Genomic DNA, 22,513 nt, shown 5'->3' on the forward strand with positions numbered 1-22,513 from the left:
CACGAGTGATTCAATAATAGATCCAAGTGACTCACATTTTGAACCACTCTCTTCATTAGACAATCATCTTTCAAAGAGAAATATATACTTTAGAGTAGAATAACGTTGAAATCACCAAGCTATCGATTAGAAAAGCGATTACTCGAGGTAACTATCAAGAAGTACGACTCGCCCGCACTAAATCATATCTCGATCAATCTATTGAATCGTGATCAATTACGCGGTCGAATAAGTAACGATAATATTAACGAGCGGTTTCGAGAACGGTCGGTAAAAACTTTTATACCAGGCTATAAAAACGAACGGGATGACCATCGTTTAGTGAGTTAAGCGACGGATAACGCCGCATACAAATGCTACAGGACGACTACCCGATAGATAGAACGTAAAGGACGATACCATAGTTGTATGGTAACGGCGAGAAGTCGATCTGGCGACCCGGAGGACACGGGGGCATAAAAGTTCGCCCCCGATCGCGCTTACAGTCCAATGTACTTACCTGCAAATTGGTTCGTCTCGCTCGTCCGGTGGATTCAGGAAATTGCCGTCGTTCACCGCCGAAGACGTCGATCCCCGCGGCGACCTCGGGCCGCCCTCCGGTTCGCCAATCAACACTTCCGTCCTACCATTTTGGAAAGGGCTGCTCGAGCGTCGTTCCCCGATTCTTCCGCTCTGTACCGGTTGCTGTCGGGCAAACGGGCTCAGTTTATGTCTTCGTGAATTGACACACACGGAGCATCCGTACAGTTTATCGCATCTTTTATCTACAGGCCACTTCGATCGGATTTCTCCCTAAGCTTGCTCGGACGTTTAGTTATCTTTAGATATATGATATATCTTTGCAGCTAATAAAAATTTTGCTATACCCTGAAATTTAAATTCATGCTGTCGCAACATAAATTTTAATTCTTCTGTCAATAATAGAGATTTTCGAGAAACACGCCAATTTTTTATTGTTCTAGGTTATATAAAAATTTGATAAAATTTTGAAAAAATTTAATTACCTCGAGAAAAACAAGAAAGTCAAAATAATGTCAATTCGATATCATATTTACTAAACTTATTTTTTTTATGATTCAGTCAATATAACATTATTTTGACTTTCTTGTTTTCCTTGGAACTTATTGTTGACAATGTAATCAACTTTTTACTATCATTCGGATAAAATTCAAATTGTAATTTACTTATTTTTTTATACATTTAAATTTATCTAAAATACGCAATCATAAAATATCGATGGCATCTTTAAAGAGACTTCAAATGCAGATGAAGGATTAATTTGAAGCAAAACAGCAATGCGCGATCTGATAATGTCCGATTGATCTATGTATAATCGGTTGATAGAATACATGAATCTCCATAACTGATTATCGATATGTTAAAACGTATTTAAATTGTTTAGCAAATATACTTGTAATTCTCATTTAGCATAAACGTATGAGAAAATATTTGTAAAGAAAAGTAACGTGATTGTTGCCGGCTGGTTAATTCAGAGAAACGATTTATGGAACAATAAATAACAGTAGCCTCTCGTGAAGAATCCCACTTAATGTGCCTAATGTTGGCAATTAAGCGTGATAAACTACCGATGGCGATTTACTATTCCGGAAACTGTATAATAATTACTTAAGGAATTCAACGGATGTTGCTTTATGCAAGCGACGAGCGATTAGTGTCGACATAACGTGTAATGTGTTGGGAAAAAATATAAGAGAAAACTCTACAACTGTAATATAATTATAAATACACAAATCTGTTGATTATTATATAGTAATGTACATATTATGTGTATACTTTCCCGATTGTTTCAGTTTCAAAATTCATTGTGAAAATTTAATCATGTTATGTTTAATCATTTCATTTTAATGATGTAGATATATTTAAAAATTAACATCCTTTAATTAATCTCTTTAATAATCTTCCTCTAATTAAAGATTGAATTTGTTTACATGTATAATACGGTCTTTTAAAGAATAAATTACCCAAATACTGTTTTCCACCTCCTGTATTTCTATACTTCTAAAGTAAACTGTTAGTTTACGTTACCAAGAGGTTCGCCTCTTCGCTGTGCTGCTTTTCCAAAGCGTCCTTCCGCTCCTGCGAGGTGTTTTCCACTCGGATGTCCGCCTCTTTTCCTAATCCCTTGGGAATCGTACCGTTGCTAAGTTTGGAGGAGAAAGAATTCGTCTCCAATTCCCTGAAACAATTAAGGCAAGGATGGATTAATTAGTCTGTGACAAAATCAAATTAATCAACCACTCGCCGAATTATCTATTTTATATAAGTTATACTTATATAAAATAGATAATTCTCCGACTTTCCCTATTGTACAAAACAAAAATAGGGCGCGCGAACATATCGGCATTGTGAAAGGATATCAATCACGACAATCGCAATTTGTCACATCCGGTCTACCACGATGCTTCCTATATAGGCGTCGCATATATTTTCTCGCTTACTACACAGACGTTGGTTTATTATGCTTTGACAGGAACATCCCAGAGGATATTAAGTCTTCGGAAATTAATTACAAGTATTGCGCCTGTGGAGCGACATCGTTCTACTGCATCTACGACACAAATTGTTTTTAATCGATCCCGAAGCACCTGTGACCCCGAGAATTCTGACATTAAGTGTAAAAAGAGAGAGCATTTTTTTTATGAAAAGTCCCACTGAGTTTTATCCTCATTATTAAGGAATAACGAGAGAGAAAAAAAGAAAGAGAGCTCTCTCCTCTCTCTCTCTCTCTCTCTCTCTCTCTCTCTCTCTTGTCTATAAAAAAGTTTAGTAACGATATAAAAAGAAGAAAGATGACTTACTTGTCCGCCAAAGTAACCGTAATTTGGCCATTCGATACGTCTTTTGAAGTGGAGTCTTCGCTCGTGGACGCTACCGAATTTATTGTCTGGAACAATAACGAAAAGTGATCCGTAATATATATATATATTTACGTGATTCTCGCTAAATTTTATTCTCGATGAAATTGATCTAGAAATTAACTAACATTGCAATAACACCTTTATATCCAGTAAAATACCTCACATCACACGCTGCATGCAAAAAGGCCACGACGAACGATAAATTTTAGCGTAATTGCAAGTTTTTTATTTGGAGTTGCAATGATTGAAAATTTTATCGTATAGAGAGATGTCACTATCACACTATGGTAGTATGATGTAGAATTCAATTTAGTTTTACAAAAAAAAAAAATAGCTAATCGTACAGTTTTACTTTATTTTTGTCGCACGTGCTTCCGCATATTTCTGAGCAAAATACGATCCCCGTGTTTATCTTTGTCTCCAACGCGTGACGTGTAAATTTGCAACTCGCTTGTTGTTGCTTTACATTAATACGAAAGAACTTAATTCTCTGATAAACTAATTTGTCACGTATAAAATGTAATAAAAATAATTTCGTCAACATATCGTACAACATTATCGAATAAAATCCGAAATCAATCACTAATGCTTACAGAGGAAGTGCCCAAAGTGATAATTGCGAATTGTTACAAAATATGTATCGTTGAAAAGGTCTCGCCGAGTAGAGCTCAACTGTGCAATATTTCGCTTGAATAGTGCCTCTAGAGGGCGTTATGTGCAATAGAAGTTATACAAAGTCTACTTAATGATAATAAGAATTTGACTTTGGATCGAATCTCTAGGGTTTTACGTAGAGTTTAAAGGGTTAGAAGATAGAAACTTTGCTTTTGAAGAACCGATTTGCCAGATTTGTAATCAAAATGCTACATGTATCAAATGTTCATATGATTTCTGCAAGATCTCTTTGTTATGATTGTTTTTTCGAACGTTATCATTACCATTAGTCTCTTTGCTTTTCCTTTTCTTCTCTTCGCTCTTATTTTGATTTCTAGAAATAAAACGAAAACCGCGATTTATGTTTTATTAACCAGTTCATTGAAATTGTTTTCCACATATATTTTGTATCAATTCACAATTATCACTTTGGGCACTTCTCTTGTTAACGACAAATGTATAGCTAACAACATGATATCTCTCATCCTGAAAAATATCAACAATTTTTTCTCTCTTCAAAATATTCTCCCTTTAAATATATGACGATAGCACACAGTGTAAATTTTCGTTTCGCTGGAAATATCATTTAAAATAAAATAATTTGAAAAAATAATATATAATAAATGTTCTAAATTAAATATAATATATTCTTTATATCAACTAAAATTTCGTTTTCTATTTATTGCAATAAAATAATTATAATTTTAAAGTATTACTATATATATGTCGTCTACATAGAAATTATGTTTAGACGTCCGACATTGCAATTTAGAAAAAAATCTCATCAACTTGAAATGTTTTAAGCTTCCTGTTCAGTATATCTTAATACATTCCAACATCAGCGTTGTAGAAAAATTGACGTGACAAAATAGCCAGACAATTTCCTAAATGGCACCACCATCGTCGACAGAACCGGAGGTCCCTTAGCACATCTTCCACTTATTTGAATTACGCATTGATATAAAATAGAGAGAGAGAGGGGAGTAATACGCCGCACTGTTGATAGCAATAAGTGGCTAATCGTGTGCTGGGAATGATACGAACCGTAATATCAAGAAAACTCGTTAACGGTTGTGTTACGACATTCTCGTACCGTTTCCGTTTCGAGATGTGTTTCGCGCGATATGCTGGAACTCGATGCGTGCCTGCTTACGCGAGATTTTAAACCCGCATGCCGTATCGCGATCACGCGAAACGATCCCGCATGCGACCTTAAAATATCTCGGTCGGAACGTGGTTAATAATAAACAATGCGCGAAACTTTTCTCAGACGAATCGATTTCCATTGTGATCGTTAATTCGATAAGTATTCACCGATCAGAGAGATAAAAAAAAATTTTTATAATTATATATAATTGTAAAAACATAACATTATGATATAATCTCACAATAGTTATTTCTATGAGCTATTTCATTCCCATAAACAACGTTAATTGAACTTTCACTAATGTAATAGTTTTCGATCGAAGAGCGGGTTTAAATGCAAGAGTGAGTAAAGCCAATTTTCGCCAACTCATATTCGACTGAAAATGTATTTGGATGTGAATTATAACTTGAGGCAGAATTATGGTATTATTAATCGCTCTTAAAGAGATTCTAGTCAGTTTCAATAAAAGTGGCATTAGTTTCTGTTTTAGAATTAAAAAAAAATCTGCCATGCAGAAGCGATAGAGAGAGTTACCTTTAACTCTTTAACTATTTATTTGATTACTCATAGATATGATCTTTGTTTTCTCGATAATAAATAAATAAATGTTAAGGCAGAAAAAAATTCCTCGGACGAACTCGAAGGAATTTTCACGCGTCTGTATAACGTCGACTCGTCGGGATTATATCGGTTCCCGTCGCTGCTCAAAAGTACGATACTTTCGAGTGAAGTGTCGGATGGCACCAATACAATATTTGTCGCTCGGTTACCAACTCAGCGAAAGCGTCGGGTATCAATACAGCTCGGACAGCTTTACTCTCGTGACGAGCGCATTGTCGGCGCGCGCTTACGGTAATACGCTCAGGGCGAGGAATTCCTTCCCTCTTTCATCTCAGCGCATATTATTCTTTCCGCGTAATTTCCCCACGACAATGGCGACGCGAGTGTCCTCCGGCTAAAAATCACGTGGGTGGGTCGTCGGCGATCCCTCGAAACTCGATCGTTATATCGCGTAATCGAAGCGTCAAGGGTCTTCGGAAGGCCGCAGAAGCGTAAGAGCGAATGACTCTCGTCCCGCAACGCGATGCAACGAGGAACGCAAACTCCCGTAAACAAGGCCGCGCATAATCACCGTCCGCGCCTCTTACTCCGCGCTCATTTACTTGGCATATTCCACATTTCATAAGCAGCCTCCGTGACGACTACGCTCGCTCGCGGCCGATCGATTCATTTGCACGCGCCGCGCTACACACGGAATTCGCACGCGGATACGTCGCCGTGCGAGTAGCGATAAGAATCGCCGGAAGACGCTATACGCGAGAAACGTGCGATGTCTTTTAACGTGCATCTCCGATTGTTACTCGCGCGTGATTGTCAGATCGCATTTGGATTGCGGCATTCCTGTCAACTGCGCGGATTAAGGTCACGGACGGGAATTGATTTTAAGGCAGCTGTACGCGAGGCATCGCGCGCATAAATATTTTAAGCCGGAGAAATTTTTAAGCGAGAGTTTATTAAATATTATTACGTTAAATAATTAACGCGGGGAGATTTCTAGAAATAAGAGAAAATCGGACGCGATGCAAAAACGCCAGGCGGAACGGACTACGGTAGCATATATTTCATTTACATTTTTTCTTTTTTCTTTATACGGAAAGCAGCCAGGCATATGTAACAATTGATTAAAAAAACTCGCAGAACTGCGAAAAAATTGGACGCGACGTGGTGGATCTAAAAAAAAACCGGCTCTGGCGCAACACACCCGCGGTGCAAAAAGGTATGATTTCTTTTATTCGGCACGGTGAGAGGTGCACGAGACATCGTATCTCGGCGGGGCCGATCGAACATATATGATATTAACAGGCAATTTGGCTAATTACGTGTCTCGTTCTTACATACCCGCTGATGTAAGATGGTATGGATGTCGCGCGGCTGGATCTTCTGGAGTGCCGTCAATTTCTGCAGCCTCTCCCTTGCGTTCCTGCGAAAAGAGGAAAGACGTCCGCTTGAAAAGCCTGCCCGTCTCGCTTATCTTTGGGAAGTCGAACGAGATATCGAAACGAGTCACGGAAGTCAATCCTTATCGCGCGCGAAACTTTCGTGTTTTCATTCGTCGCTTCTCCACCTACCTCGACGAACGGGCGCGATACGACTGTGTTTGCAAATTGCTACCTGAAATCTTTCGTGAAATCTTATTCGCGACGGCGACAAGTGATTATCCGTTCTCATTAAATGTACTTTCACAGAAGTTAATCAGGCAATCCGAAGCAATTTAATGGGCGCAATTTTCTCAGATGAGTCGTACAATCGAACGGTTCAATCTTTCCACGATCGAGATAAATCGCGTCTCCGAGCGGATTAAATGTAAGAATAGATTTTTGCATCCGAGAAAAAAGGTAATAGAATATAAGTAACATGAATTGATAAAGTTAATTCCATCGTATTATTAATATCGCTGCTAATAGTAATATCGCCGTGTCCACAAAGGATAACGTCAACTGGATCGATATATTAGTAAAAGAATAAAAAGAGAAAAAAAAAGGAAGAAAAGATATCGCGGAGAGAGCGAATTCCCTGATTTGACGACACCTCATCACAAGCTGTCATTATCGGCTCGATTGGAACGCATGCTGCTTTCGAGCGATTCTCGTGACATTTAGATGACGCATTCTCTCGTTCGATCAAAAACACGTTCGCCCGCTGGACACCGCCGCCTTTTATGTGACGTTTAATCGATACACGATTCCGCCCCGACAGGAATGTATTTACCAGAAGCGGGGCACTAGATCTCGTCTCGCATGTATATATATATATACGGTGTGTACATTATGTCACGTATACACAACGTACGTTTATAACGTTGCGTTTCGAGATGTGCATCCGTCTTTCGCTTTACCAAGTATATAAGTAAGTTATATATCTCACCTTTCGACGGCGATAACCCAGGCGTCTCGTATCCGCCCACTCCCGTTCGGCCCGTCCAGCTCTTCTGTCGAGAATTCACGAAGAAATTAATTAGGCAAATTTATCGCGCATTTAACACGCGTCAAAGAAGCCATTACCGGGCCGTGGCTATAGTCAAATATAGCGGCGGCCGTGTAACGGGGGTAAATGGAAATAAGTGAAGCGCATCTCCGTCTCTCTTCCCTCTCGCGAGCCTGACAAATTCCCTTCGTTTCTCATTTACTTCGCGCGAGAAGCCACGTGTTTCCATTAATTTAATATCTCTCTTGCACACGGGCAATGCTTTCCTTTTACTCTTTTCCTTTTACTTTCGCGGGAGAAAACCACCGTTGCGGTAATTTTTATGCCCGTCCTCGGTAACCTGAGGTGTCCTGTCGTCTTTTTTCTTTTTTCTTTTTTTTTTTTAAGACCGTAGCGAAACTACCTTTACGCGACGACTGAATTCGCCGTATCGCGCGCGACGAAAAACTTTGTGCACGCGCGCATAAAGTTCACATTGTCCTCGTAAAGTTTTTGCCCATCGGTTATTTATATCATCCCTTAGCGGGGAATAACTACGAACCTGCCGCGTATCAACCCACTTTTCTATAAAAAAAGAAAAATCTAATCGATCGCCGGCTACCGTTCTTAGTGCAGGCCGCATCTTCGTCAGCTTCCTCGTCGTCGATGAATTTTATAGCGGACAGATCAAAATGCTTCGCCACGTCATTGGGCTCCAGCTCGTAATCCGAGGGCTCCGTGAATTTCGGGGGTGGATCGTCGACAATTGATTCGTCGACAACAATCGATCGGCTATCGTGACCCGAACGCGACGAGCAACCGCAAAAAATTAGCTTGCGAAAAAATTTCGACATGCTCATACTTTGTGTTGAATAAAAATTTTTTTACCGAACGTAAACTTTTGTGTTCCACTTATAACTCGAAAATTCCGACACTTTTTAACGAACTACACACTTATCTTTTTAATTGACATTGGACTGCATTGATTTTAAATCTATTTTTAATTACGTTCTATTTATAAAAGCGTGTAGTTTTATCATAAATATAACACACATCCTACGAAAGAAATATACATATACATATATGGATGTAAAACAACTCGAGAGAGGTGCTTATCTTTTAATGCAAATGATGTGTCTCACGTGTCTAATTTAATATTTCAAAAGTCATAATTTGCTCGCTATTTTGAGTGCGAAATTTCGTTTTTGTAACTCTATCTCGACCATTAAATTTGTTTCGCAATATTACTTCCACTTCTTTACTACATGAGTAATATTATTCTATTTTCTATTTTATTAATAATATAGGAGCAGCAAAGAAATGATAACAATATCGCATCTGCATGTAATGCATTGGCATTTCGAAAAGTCATAATTAGCAATCTAGCCAATTCATCGTTTACACTGGCTGCAATCGATTGGCCAACTCGTTAACAATATTCGGAAACTGATATCGGCACCATTCGAACACTGAATGAAAAGCTCGCGCCGAGACTACCGAAAGCTTCCATGAAAGAGGACGGTATTCGCGTGCACGTGTCACGAAACTAGAAAATAAACTCTCCGCCACAGCCGGCGACTGAGAATGGATAGCGTGAACGCATTCACGAAGGAGTTTATATTTGGAACTACACGCTCTGGCACAGACGATAAAAATTGACAGAGAGCGCCAGTTCAACGTACTTAAAACGGCAGGGCTACAAAGGCAGAATGTTTAAAGAATTTGCAAAACCCTAGCAAAGATCGCCGAAATTCTCTCTCGCGAAGATTGAAAGAACAAACGCGAAGGTCGATAGAATGTCGGGGCATTCTCTTAAATTCTTCAAATACGTATAGACCTTCTTGGAGGGATCGTATCATTCTTTTTGTTACCAGTTGATGTGATCCCCGACCTGGTTTTCTCGCAATCCGCTTTGGTGCGAACGACGAAGCTGATTAAATGTACGTCTGTCGGTTTTCATTCTGAAGAGACTTCAAGGCATTCTTTTCCGGCTATCGGGAATTTTTATGGACAAGAATTCAATTTCGTGTTTTTCCCCCGTTTCATGCTTTTTCGCATTTTAAATATTTTAGAAAGAAAATTGTTGATAAAAAAAAAACGGGTAAATTGATTCCTCAAATATCATTAAAATGGTTATCGTCTCTGTGAAGGATAATTAATATTTTCTTTTTCGATTGAGTCAATTAACAAAATTGGATTTCTCTCATAAAATTTACTCGTCCATTTTCCAATCGTTTCGACAGCTTTTGATATTTGCTTACGGTCCGTACACACGTTGTGCGTCAATATATCGCATATATGTGCCATGCACTTCGTCCATTGTCTTCCGAACGTATACATCCGACATAGTGTGCGCCAATTGCATATCACTGGAAACGCTCTAGGCCAAGTCTCGGTGAAGCTTTCCGTGTCACTCCCTGCATATATTCATTGCCTTAAAGTCTTTTGTGCTTCACCGAACGACAGAAGGAACGCGCTAGCGAAGAAAACTCGCAACAGTTACTGTTCTGGTTCCTTTTCAAAATGTTCTGGCTTGGCTCCAAAACGTATTCGGATATGGCACGGCAATTCGGAGAAAGTGTGTTTTCGTCTGGAAGCACACCCAGTTTTTCCCCGTTTTATTGTAAAACGGTTCTGACATTTTGTGACAAGTATGACTGTCACATGAATATGGACATGATGCACAATAGTTAAACTTTGATGAATTTATCTTGGAACAAAACGACAAATATTATTTACGGCGAATCAATATTTCGCAACAATTAACTAATATAATTATAAATAAATATTATTTAATTTGAATGTATGTATAACATAATATATATTGATCCAATTGTTTTTAGTAATGTTCACTAATACTGCACAAACGATATTTTATTTATTAAGTGAGTTCCGAAACGCACGTATTACTTTTATATTATAAAATTTAAGAACAATTATTATTATTAAGTTCATTTAGCTCGATTTAGACCGTTTATTTATTTAATTTGCATTACAATAAACGAGCGAAATTTATTAATTTGTTTATTAAATTTTTTAAATAATTTGGTAAATTAAAAAGTGCAACTTGAGATAATTTCTGTAATACAATATATAAAATATATAAACCACATAATCACAAATCATCAATTAATTTAATATCTCTATATACAATTATTATTTGTAATTTAATATTTTATTACGTGCAATTATAAATAGTAATTACACACAATATCACTATTAATTTATTAGTTCAAGTTAAATGTAATGGGATATACGTATTGGATGAATGTGCAAATGCTTCGTTAGCGGTAATTCCCGGCTTAGCGTAGCATGTATCGCCACCTTATTCTCATTCGTGTTTACAATGAATAAGACATTCGTATGAATATGGCAAACGGAATTCAGAATCAAATCGCAGTTAGCGTTAAATGCGAGGTACAATGGAGGCGCGAATGCAGGTCAAAGGCAATGAGAGATAGGGCTAAGGTAAATGAAGAGGCATTACGTTTGCAAATTCAGTGACGCGGTAAATTCGGGTCAAGCAATGCGTTGATATCAACGTTGTCTGGAGTAGTCTTCTCAAACGGTCTGGAGAAATCTACTTCGTCGGAACGGTAACTAGATGCTCGCGCATATGTTGTATATACATATATATATATATGTATACGGCACAGCAATCAACCACGTTACGTTAAGTAGGCTTTACCCGAGTACTTAAGCTGGACCGCTTTCCGAAAGGTACCGCGAGTTCAATAGTTGGACAGCGGTTAACTTGCGAATAATTAAAGCCGGTCAATCTCGTGCTAAAATACCGTGCTCAAAACCGTAATCGTATTCTCTATCCTGTCGAACAAATATACATGAAAATTAACGTATTCCGCTCAAAAATGCGAGATTCATGTATAAGAAAAAGGAAATCTTATTTTCGTCTTAATTTCATATATATAACATTTCGCACCTTGATGTTATCAAGATAAATAAAGACAGTATAGGTAAAGTTAGACTTTTCTCACACGCAAGTAATTATTAGAAACTTAGAGCCTTATTGACTAAAAATAATCATTTCTAAAATATAATAGGAAAACGGCTCTGACACTTTTTCATAAATTATAAAACAACATTTAAGAACTCTATATGTCATAGGTACGTATATATACGAGATACTATTTATATGTGAAGATAATACAATAAGAAACAACTGTACCAATGTGCGAAATGGCTTCGATCATATGAGTAGTACGGTTTGATGCAAGAAGAGGCGAAAACCAGTTTCCTAACTGTATAGGCTCTGCCACAGTCAGGTATATAGTATACATATATACAGACGAAGTCAAGCAATGGAGAAGCATATAGCTACCGAGATTTGGACATTTGATCTATGAAATAATACTTTGATCCTGTACACAATACGCCCGAATCAAACTATTGTCAATTTTTAATAAATAAGATAAAATTTTGAAAATAGATAATTCAAAGCTCTTTTTAAAGAAGACTTAAATATTATAATTGTTAATATAAATTAAACGCACTATATATATATATATAGAGAGAGAGAGAGAGAATAATTTTACAGTAAAAATTGTATTAGATTATTTTACGAATATATAGCGCAATTAACTTTCCATATTCAACGATCGAAAAATATTGCTTCGATTACAACGCGATTAGAAATTTTTAATCCTCTTTTAATACATAATTTAAATTAAAAATGTAAAAAGTACATACACTTTTATGCATCCTAGTAACTGGCAAACAAAATTTTAATTATGTCTGCATTTAAAATACGAGATCACTACATATATAGGTATGTATCACTTCTCTAATTACTGCAATCACTTTTAATCACAGATAACGAATAAATCAAGCGATGAGTACTTTGCTAACATTTCGAGGAAAATTGTGCACGTCGGAAATTTGCATATATGTATAAGAAGTAATTAGTCATCTCCTTTTTTCCCTCGTTGCTTTCTTGATAATCATTTCTGCATATACAGTCATGTTCATTTTTAATAGTATCGCTATTTTTACCTTCAATTTTTTTGTAAAAGCGTACGATAACGCGCGTAATAAAATTAAAAATTTAAATAAAAGACGATTAAACGAAGTGTCATTTGTTTAGTTTCTCCGCGGTGGATTACGCGAAACGACTATAGTAAATTGTCGGAACGAAAGGCATCACTCAAGATTATTGAAGGTAATAGAGAAACAATCGCTAACGGTCCGCTTACTTTTACGAGCGCAATAACTGTTTTCCTAGATGTATCGAATCCAAGACGATGATTTGAACGTGCGCGACAGTTGGCTTGCCAAATTCTCAAGGAACTATGCGTGTCAGTCGGTGGATCAATATATCGAGTTATGCGACCTAATCTTACCGGTACGCACCAATGCGTAGGTCTAAGTATACAATTTTGACGTAGTATATGATTCAATCCGATAACCATTATGGTCACAATAATGACAGACAGATCACTTGAAACAAAAAGTGAAACTTCGCTTTAAAGAGACGCACGTGTAAAATACATCGTTTTCTCGAAGTTACTGTTATCGTTCAATAAAATTGTATCAATTTTTATTTAATATTTGGTTCGTAACCATCGATGATTATGTCAGACGAAGGAAAATAAACGCGATTAGGTGCAACGTCTATTAGCGATTACATGATACTTATTCAACGCGTTACATCATTGCGTTGCGTGGAGGTACTAGAAGCTGCGGAATGTAAGACCCACTTACGGAATTACAGCAATGACGGAAATGGCAAAAGATCGCGCACAGTCAGCATTTTCACGAATGTCCTGAACGAATTTCTTTGTGGCGTATCGTAATATGTTCATTTTTACAAAATTCAACGATATTGATACAATTTGTATTTTTCTTTCCAATTTCTAGATTCTTTTTCGATGATACGACATATTTGTTAACGATTGCATAGCTTAGTAAAAAAAAAAAGGTCACCGAAAGAATCTGTCCAACAAACATATGTTACATGAATATAACTCTGGCAAAAATTGAGACCCATCCAGTTATTATATAGTATTACTATATTCCATTAGTTGCAACAAAACTGCAGTGTAGGAAATGAATAAAAATTTCATAGTTTTATTATTCAGTAACTGTGGAGTAGTTTTCCTGGTAAAAATGTATGCAATTTGTTTAAACACTTTCCCAGTTACTCTGTTCAGTTTTAATAAATTATAATATTAATTAAAATAATGCATAGTCCATTGATTCAATAAATAAATTCAGATTTTGTGTATCTTTGGTGCGCAGGTAACTGCGAGCAAAGCGTTACATTTCAATTGGAATCATCCAATTATTGTATAGTATTACTGTATTCTCATTAGTTGTAACAATACTGCAGTGTAAGAAATAAATATAAATTTGATAGTTCCATTCAAGAGTGACTGAAGCAGTTTTCCTAGTAAAAATATACAATCTGCGTGGATACTCACCCAGTTATTGTGTGTTAATATTAAATAATTATTATTAATTAAATTACTACCGTAGTCTATTCGTTCAATAAATGGATTCAGATTTTACACGTCCTTTGTGCGCAAATGCAGAACTCCGGGCAAAGCATTATATTTTAATTGAAAATCTAAATAGTTTTATTTTTCAGTTACACCGGACAGAAGTCTAATAAACTGTCCAGTAACTGTTCAAAAAATGCATGAAATTTCTACCAAGGTAACTTCCGTGTAAACAACACAAATGTAAAACACGTATATTTACGTCTATGTTTGCTGGATACACTTGACAGAGATCCAACACAATGCGGATTTTGGATTAACACAAATGTGATACCGATCAACAGCGATCTGTTTTGGTCGTGCCAAAAAAAAAAAGGGTTTTGCGGCACATTTAGCTGTCTTTTTTCTTCTATCCTGCAATGCGCTACTGATTTCATCAGAATTCAACAGGTTGGGACGAAAACAATTTAGCGCACATCACTGAGGAAAGTGCGCGCGAGACGATTTAAACGATCGTGCCTAATTTATACGTTGGCGGCCGATCCGTTCGGCGCGGCGGCGCGGGTCGTTCATTCTCGATTTCTACCTATCGCGTTCTCGCACGCGAGCGCACTGGCACGCGTACACAGGGTACACCCGCCGAGGGGTGTGTAGAAAGAAACGATACCACGTCTGGATTCCAATTTTCTTCGACAAAAATTTCATTTCAAAACCGTCGCTCAGCATTCCCAACGTCGAAAACGTTCCGATAATCGAGCCACAAAGTGAAAACATCTTGAGCCAGACGTCATCCGCTTCGTTTTTTTTCCCATTTTCCCTAAAGCTCAACATCTCGGAGCTCCTTCGCGATCCATTTCGAGCCTCTTCCGAGCGATCAGGATCTCGATCGAAACTCGATTCGAACTCCCGCGGAGAAGCATTCTCAAATTCAAGGAACGTGGAATCGTTCGCTCGCCGTTCACCGGACACCCCGTATACTCCGCTCCGGTTTCTGCCGCACTCGCTCGACTGCATCCCGTGTGCCTCTCGCGCTCGTAAAACTCGTGCCTCTCCTCGTCTTATGTACCGGCTTCACGCATCTCCCGTTTCCTATACTCTCCTCCGTCACGTCCATACGTCGTTTCGGTGAGCGGCGCTTCCTCGTTTCCGTGACGGCGCGGCGCACTGTACATTCAGGAGCGCGCGCGCGAATACGCCCATGCCACGACAATACGCGTTTGACACGCATCGTGGGCAGCGCGATTGTTAGCCCGCGTCGGGAAGAGAATAAAAAAAAAAAACACATTCCGCATTATTCGCTGTACGCATGTACGCACACGGAAGGCGGATGTACGGCCGCGCGGAAGTTGTCCGACGTGAAAATCACGCGGGGTCGGTTCACTAGAGAGAGAGAGAGACTCTCCCATTTTTTCATTTGACTAACCCACCCAAATCTAAGTACGTCACAACTCATTTTTATCGATAAATTCTCATGTACGGTTCATATTATACTCTAGAATTTCAAAAATTAGATGCACTCATTTATCGTAAAGAAGAGATGAGACTACCCTAACAGAACAGCGAGTCACGATAGCGTCAAAATGACATTAAAATGAATCAGAAATGATTGAAAAATGACTTTTAATGATCATCTTGGAGTCATTTTGACATTATAATGACTTGTTCTGCTTAAGGCCCGTTTTTATAATATATCGCTATCTAAATCTTTATGAATAAATTTTATCGATAAATTTTTAGCCTCCCTCTAACTATTTATATGTTAGACCTGCTCGCGTTACTTACACTGTATAGGTATATATATATATATATATATATATATACATATCTATTTTTAAATCTGCAAAGTTTTGGGAAGCGACACAATTAATCTATAATTATAAAACGGATTAAAATGTGCATGTATGCAAGAGAAAATAGAAGAAATTGAATGTGTTATAACTTTTGCTTTCATGCACAAACTAATCGACATAGTTCGAAAGATATTTCTCATGGATCAATTTTAATGGATAAGTTCGCGCGTGTCATAAGTAAATAAAAAAAAAGTGCATACGTGACGTAACAAACAACAGATTCGAAAGGATGAACAAAATTCAGGAGCGACGGAACAACGTGACGTTGACCGATGATGCAAGAACGTGAAGCAAACTTCGCGCCTCTAACAATGAATTATTATAGACAGACGTCGGTCACTCTCCCATATTTCAAACTATACATATTACAAACTAAGATTTAATATGACGTACCCACGGTGACACAAATGCTTTCTCATCCGAAGTTTCAACATATCAGGTCATAATAATATACATATTTGATATTATTCCATGTCCCGATACGCGCAGCTTGAAAAGGTATTTATGTCTTCGCGTGATACGTATGTCACGCATTTATAATAATTATGTGTAATAATAATATAAATGATAATAACATTAATAATAAATAAATTTAACTTTTTTATGGAAAACTCTTTTCCTCCCTTTAGTCTCAATTTTCTTTTAGGTCCATACCTTACTTTTATCGATAAATGCACGCATTTAGTATACATATATATATTATAGAATATACAATATATATATAGGAAATAAATACGCCCGTAAAAGTGAGGTGTGAATATAGGTTTTAATATGCGTGTGTAAATCAAATCTCAGAAAAATGTATGTCTTTATTGCGCAAAACACAAAAGTAACGTAACATATTTTTATGATTTATTTAGTTTACGTTTTTCGAGCATCCCAATGCATCTAACATTTAAATCTTGTGGATACTTCAACTGGTAAATTAAGTATGTCACATGTTTAGAAGAAGAATCTTATGAAACTCTGGGAATAATTTCGCAAGATGCTTTTCTGATGTTGCATAAAGAAAACCTACTGCAAGGCTAAATATCCATATCTCAATGCAAGAAATGCGGTTGAGGACTAATATAAAAGCATGCATAAAACGCAATAGTCTATTATCCTGGAGAATCTATTACACCTGCGATTCCAATAAATATTCCTAACGTTTCGTAAAACTCAATAAGAGACAATCTATTTCGTAAAGCGCGAATAAAATCCGATGAGTAGAAATAGAATCGCAAAGGAAGATATTAACGGACCGCACACATCTCTAAATTTTATACGCAAATTTATAAGATTAAAACGTTTATGCAATATGTATTGTATAGTATATTCTTTTTGTAATTGTGACAGGCGAAGGAAACCAGAAAAACAAACGAGCGATGTGATCGGGTTTAAATAATTACTACAAGCTCTCGTAAGTGTTCCCGCGAGAACGACGATGACGGAGCGTGAAAAAGGAATATTGGATAATCGGAATAAATAAAAAAGAGGTTTCTACGCGATTAAGTAAAACACTTCTACGATCAAATTGAAAATTTATTAATCTTTACAGAATGGAAAAGCCATTACAGTAACGCTGAAATATTGTTGATTTTCAGGCAAGAAATTGAGGTAAGAAATACAATGAAATAATGAATTACCAAATGAAATAGTAAAACGACAAATCTTGCTTAAAGGAAAAACTGTAAGATTTAAAAAATAGATCTTTATCGTTTAAAGGTTAATATTCGCAAGATGATACAACGCAGGGGAAGTTTATAAATCGACGAATTTTTTGAAAAGGAAAGATTACGCGCGATTAATCAAACGTGAACGCCTGCGAAAAATTATCGGCAACTGGCGCGGCGTGACAGAGCGGTAAGAGAGACTTAATAAACGTCAAGCCACGAGTCGCGATATCAGGTCGTAAACGCAGTGCGGACGCGAGCGGAAAACCGCGGCGCGACAACGTGTATATCGGAAATAAGTGGCGCGCGTGATATTGCGAAGTCGACATGTCACAAGAGACGGTGAAAGAGAGACGAATGGCGGGAAGAGGAAGAGAGAAAGGAAAGAGGACAGCAGCGGACACGGAGAGAGAAAAGCGTGTTGTTGGCACGTTCTGGTACCGATCGCGTGTTTTCTATGGTATATCAGAAAACGGTACGGCGGCTCCGAAACTGTACTGCACAGAAGTTACACCGTGAAATTCCGCGCGCTCGCGGAATCGTTCAAAGTGCAGCCGAGAAAGGAGCGAAAAGAGCGCAACGTGAAGAGAAGAGGCGCGGAGAGTTACCTTCGGCAGATCAGCGAGTCGCCGAGACGATGACGAAGAGAGAAAGAGATAGGTAAGAAGCAAGACGGATCTCCTCGTTGGCCTGGAAGCGGGAACTCGTTGAAGTCGCTCGTAACAAACACTATACCCTATATCAGATGGATCTCACCACAGAGCACCAATCTATCACGAATTCACTTCTTCGTCACGCGCGCAACTATCGCGGGATTTCACCTTCGACCCGCGCGACGCGACGCGACGCGACGGTCCGCTCGCTCGTGATCCGCGCGATCGATCGCGGAATCGTGATTCATCCGTCGCACGATCGCGCTCTCCGATGAGGAGCATCGACGATCTGGCGAACGCAGAAAAACGACAGGCGTATAAAACACGTTGCGTTCCTGCGGCTGCACCCGCGATATGGCACTCGCGCGCGATCGCGTCCGCAATCGCCAGATCACACGCCAGGCTGTATATAATTAATTGACGCGAGAAATCGCGCGTTCTCCAAGGAGTCCGTACGGCCGTCGTCGTCGTCGCGCTCGCCGCCGGAAAGGACCTACCGATCTCGTCGGTGAACCAACACGGAACGGAACGCGCGGAACCGCTTGCCGCGTACGAACGGCTCCTCCGTACTGCCGCGCGGCGCGGAGCGTGACAGCGGATACCATTCGAAGGTTATACCTCCTGGTCCGCCATGTGCAGCCTGTCCGCCTGCCTACCTGCCTACCTCCGGAGTTTTGCACTCCTGCCTCTCTCTCCCCCCTCCCCTTCTTTTTCGCGATACCGTACGCGGCCACCTGGAGCGTTTACCTGGCGAACGCGTCGGATTTGCACGAGTCCTCGCGGAATCGGCCGACGATCCACCCTGGCGCCGTTCGAATTTTGCCGCGTCGCGGAACGGACCTGCTCGCCGATTCCTCAGACCGCGCGTGCGTCTTTTTTATTGTTATTCTGAAGATACCTTCTCATATACTGACGCTTGAAGCTCATTTTTAACGGCAAAACAAGTCAAGTGATCAAAATTGACGCTTGACATTTGTCCATTTTAACGACACGGTTAATTAATTTGACACCAACAATGAACGGTGTGTTTCGTTTATTTTCAGCCAGAATTTGGTCTCACAACTGCAAAATATGATTTTATATGAGAATCGAGGCAAACAGAAAAAATTAAATAACTTTTAGACTAATAAAGGAAATATGTTCAAATTTTACATAGATATTCAGATGTAATAATAGGACAATATCTATGAAATTTTTATAATTAGACAGAATTCCGAAGGTGCTACGCAAGTATATCATGTACTATATCTATCAATAATAAAAAAACATTTAAACTTTTATGGATTTTGTTCAGAAACAGAGTCTGGAAACTTTTTCGTGTCGAATAAATTATCCGGATTTTTTACAACAAGACATTCAATAAATTATTCTCTGAATTTTTACAAATATTCACTAAACTAAAGGAACAAAATTCTGGCTCTATATGTAACTTCAAGACTCTTGCAAAACGAGGGAAGATACTAAAGATTCAATTACTTTATTAATCTGCGTGCAGGTAATCTAATATTTTAATAATGAACTCTACACTTGTAATGAGAGAAATTTCAACAACTCATATAATTTGTAATGGCGAGAATCTCTTTTGTAGTGATATACTGAAGATGGCCTAATCGAGGCCGAAACGTTTATATATATATATTAATATTATATTAAATTATTAAATAACCCTTTCTTATTATTGTTCTTATAGTTTTGATAATACTTTGAGACGTGGCACATGCAACCATAATTTTAATTTCTCCAGATTCAACTTACACTATTTTTTCTTTGATTCTTAGAAAAGATAAAACTACATAATAATAAAAAGTAAAAAAATCGAGCAATTTAATGTGACATGTCTTACAAGGACTATCTTAAGTTGAATTGATGTTTAAATGAATAATTTGCATTAGCTGAGGAAGATTCAAAATGAGCCGAAACGTTCTAATTAATTTTCCAATAAATTGATTTTAAAGAAATCTATTTTTATTGGATTTGCGTAACAACAACAACGCCGTGCTCTCATTTGCCCTTTGACAACTGATTTTTTAAATTTCAAGAGTTCATTCACGAAAACGTAATAAAAAGTAAGTTAAATCGAGATTACAATCTACATTGTAGAAATTGACATCGAATGCGCTGAAACGCGTGATTGCCTAAGAAATGTACCCAAGCTCGGTCCAATAAACTCGTAAACATCACTTGAGAATCAAACGGCTACGTTATGCATCACGTTTGGGATTTGAGCAAACGATAATAATGCTGTTCATAGAATAAAATGGGACAAATTGATGCATGGTAATGATTATTGGAATAATCAGAATACAGAAATATATTACGAGTCCTGATAAATACTCGGCAAAAATAATGATACAGAGGCACGATTCGAGTGATTAAACGAATTAAAGGACTTGCAATTCGCATTCACTTCACGGATGCAATATTGAAATCGATTGAAATAAGCCTGTTATCAGCGTGGGTAATATAGCGGCGCTATTCATATGAATGAATCACTGTATTATCAGTATGCACGACACGTTATCGTCTATGCCATACACCAACCGGGAAAGAAAAAAAATGAAGTAATTATAACATTTCAAAGCGCACTAGCGTGCATTCTATGTGTATATATTATATTCATAGTTCTCTCACGCGGAACTTCTCCGACACGCGACTCCGCTACTTTTGACAGAAAGGAATGCGGCATTTACGTTTGAAAAGATTTTTCCGGAATTTTTCGAATACTCTCTCTCTGGACTATATCGCTCCGAGAGCACCGTTTGTTGGAAAATTGTGTCCGGCAGGAACACGTGTCAATATCAATTGCGACACCGTTCCAGACTCCGCGATCGAATTCTTATTTTTGTATATCCCGTCAAAGTCTGTCGTCACGCGTGACGTTCTATACGGAATGTTTAAAACGTTGCGCGTTTATTCAACGAGGGCGGGAACGCGATACGGGACACGAAATCGACTGTGACCCGTCTATTTGAACGGTATTCAAATTCGTACGAGCGTTTGCCCAAGCACGGTTGTGATAGAGCGGCAATACCATCCGGTTGGTAATGAAATGTCTCATTTGCTTTAAAAACATCTGTTCAAAGAATATCATGTCCCCGCCCCATTTGAAGTAACGAGGAATAAGGTGAATTCACGTGAAAAGTAAGTATAGATCTATTTGTTTTAGTTCCCACTGTCTCCCCCACTTTCTTTTCTTTAGTTTAACTTTCTATATTTTTACACTTGTTACATGTATATTTGTATTTGTTATTCAAATTTAATAAAAATTGTCTTTATAATCTCTTCGACGCTTCACTTATTTCCGTCTCTTTTTTTTTTTTTTAACTTTGAATGGCCAGAAATATATAATACGTTTAAAAAATGTAGAGATATAAAAGATAGGAGAGAATTGACTCACCCACGTTTCTGTTTCCGCTTCTCCGAAGTCGCAGACATATTGTTCGAGAGTCGATGCACTTAAATCAAAGGAAACACGATTATTTGTATTACGTATAATTAAGAAAATATAAAAACAAAATGTAGACGTATATGCGATGTAATACACATTTTCTATCTTTTTTTTTAATAAGAACATCTTGTATTGTTTATTTTCATAAAAATAATGGAAGTTTATGAATTGTTATATGTGACAAATCATAAAATAATGTGCGAATTCACTAAGTAACTCTGAATTTACTAAAAATATAATCGGAGATATGCCATAATGTAATTACCTCATGTATGTATTGAATGACTTCGGTATGAGTTGCATTTTCTAAGGTGCGACCGTTCACTTCTAAAATTTCATCGCTCACTTCCAGAGTGCCATTATCCGCTGGCGATCCTGTGCATAAGCAAATATCATCTAACTATAATTTATAAAATTTAATTGCAATAATGCTTAACGTTAGAAAGGAAAAAGTTTAATAAATTTTAATAAATAACTCTAATATATGTTGTGAATATTAATCGCATTTCGTGTGTTAAATATGTGGATATGCAACGTGCCTTCGAACGCGACATCGCATTCAATAATCCGTATTGAAACGAGACGGCGAAGCTTACAAAAATCCCTGTTTAAATGTCTGTGAATATAATCTGCTTCGTAAACGGGAACGTACCTGCTAATGAGCACGGCCATTTAAAGGACACTGCGCGTAAACGAATCGTAAAAGCAAACCGACTGCATTCTCTCCTATGGCGTACAAAATGATGCGAAAAACCTTTTACTCGATAAATGGAAAAAAAGAACATTGGCGCAACCCCCCCCCCCCCCC

At 37.9% G+C, this 22,513-nt stretch overlaps 1 protein-coding gene across 1 annotated transcript in view; it reads right to left on the reverse strand.

Moving 5' to 3' along the window:
• The window catches only part of LOC108780369 (uncharacterized), a 70,532-nt gene that overhangs the window by 44,336 nt on the left and 3,683 nt on the right, over positions 1-22,513 (reverse strand). The window contains exons 2-8 of the mRNA XM_018548060.1: positions 21,971-22,080; positions 21,655-21,712; positions 7,606-7,669; positions 6,580-6,661; positions 2,820-2,905; positions 2,047-2,197; positions 500-684 (exon numbers count right to left, since the gene is read on the reverse strand). Coding sequence (XP_018403562.1) covers positions 500-684; positions 2,047-2,197; positions 2,820-2,905; positions 6,580-6,661; positions 7,606-7,669; positions 21,655-21,712; positions 21,971-22,080 — 736 coding nt within the window. The remainder of the gene's footprint in view (positions 1-499; positions 685-2,046; positions 2,198-2,819; positions 2,906-6,579; positions 6,662-7,605; positions 7,670-21,654; positions 21,713-21,970; positions 22,081-22,513) is intronic.

The sequence above is a fragment of the Cyphomyrmex costatus genome, unplaced genomic scaffold (assembly GCF_001594065.2).
Source record: "Cyphomyrmex costatus isolate MS0001 unplaced genomic scaffold, Ccosl1.0 scaffold122, whole genome shotgun sequence".
In the NCBI taxonomy this organism is placed as follows: Eukaryota; Metazoa; Arthropoda; class Insecta; order Hymenoptera; family Formicidae; genus Cyphomyrmex; species Cyphomyrmex costatus.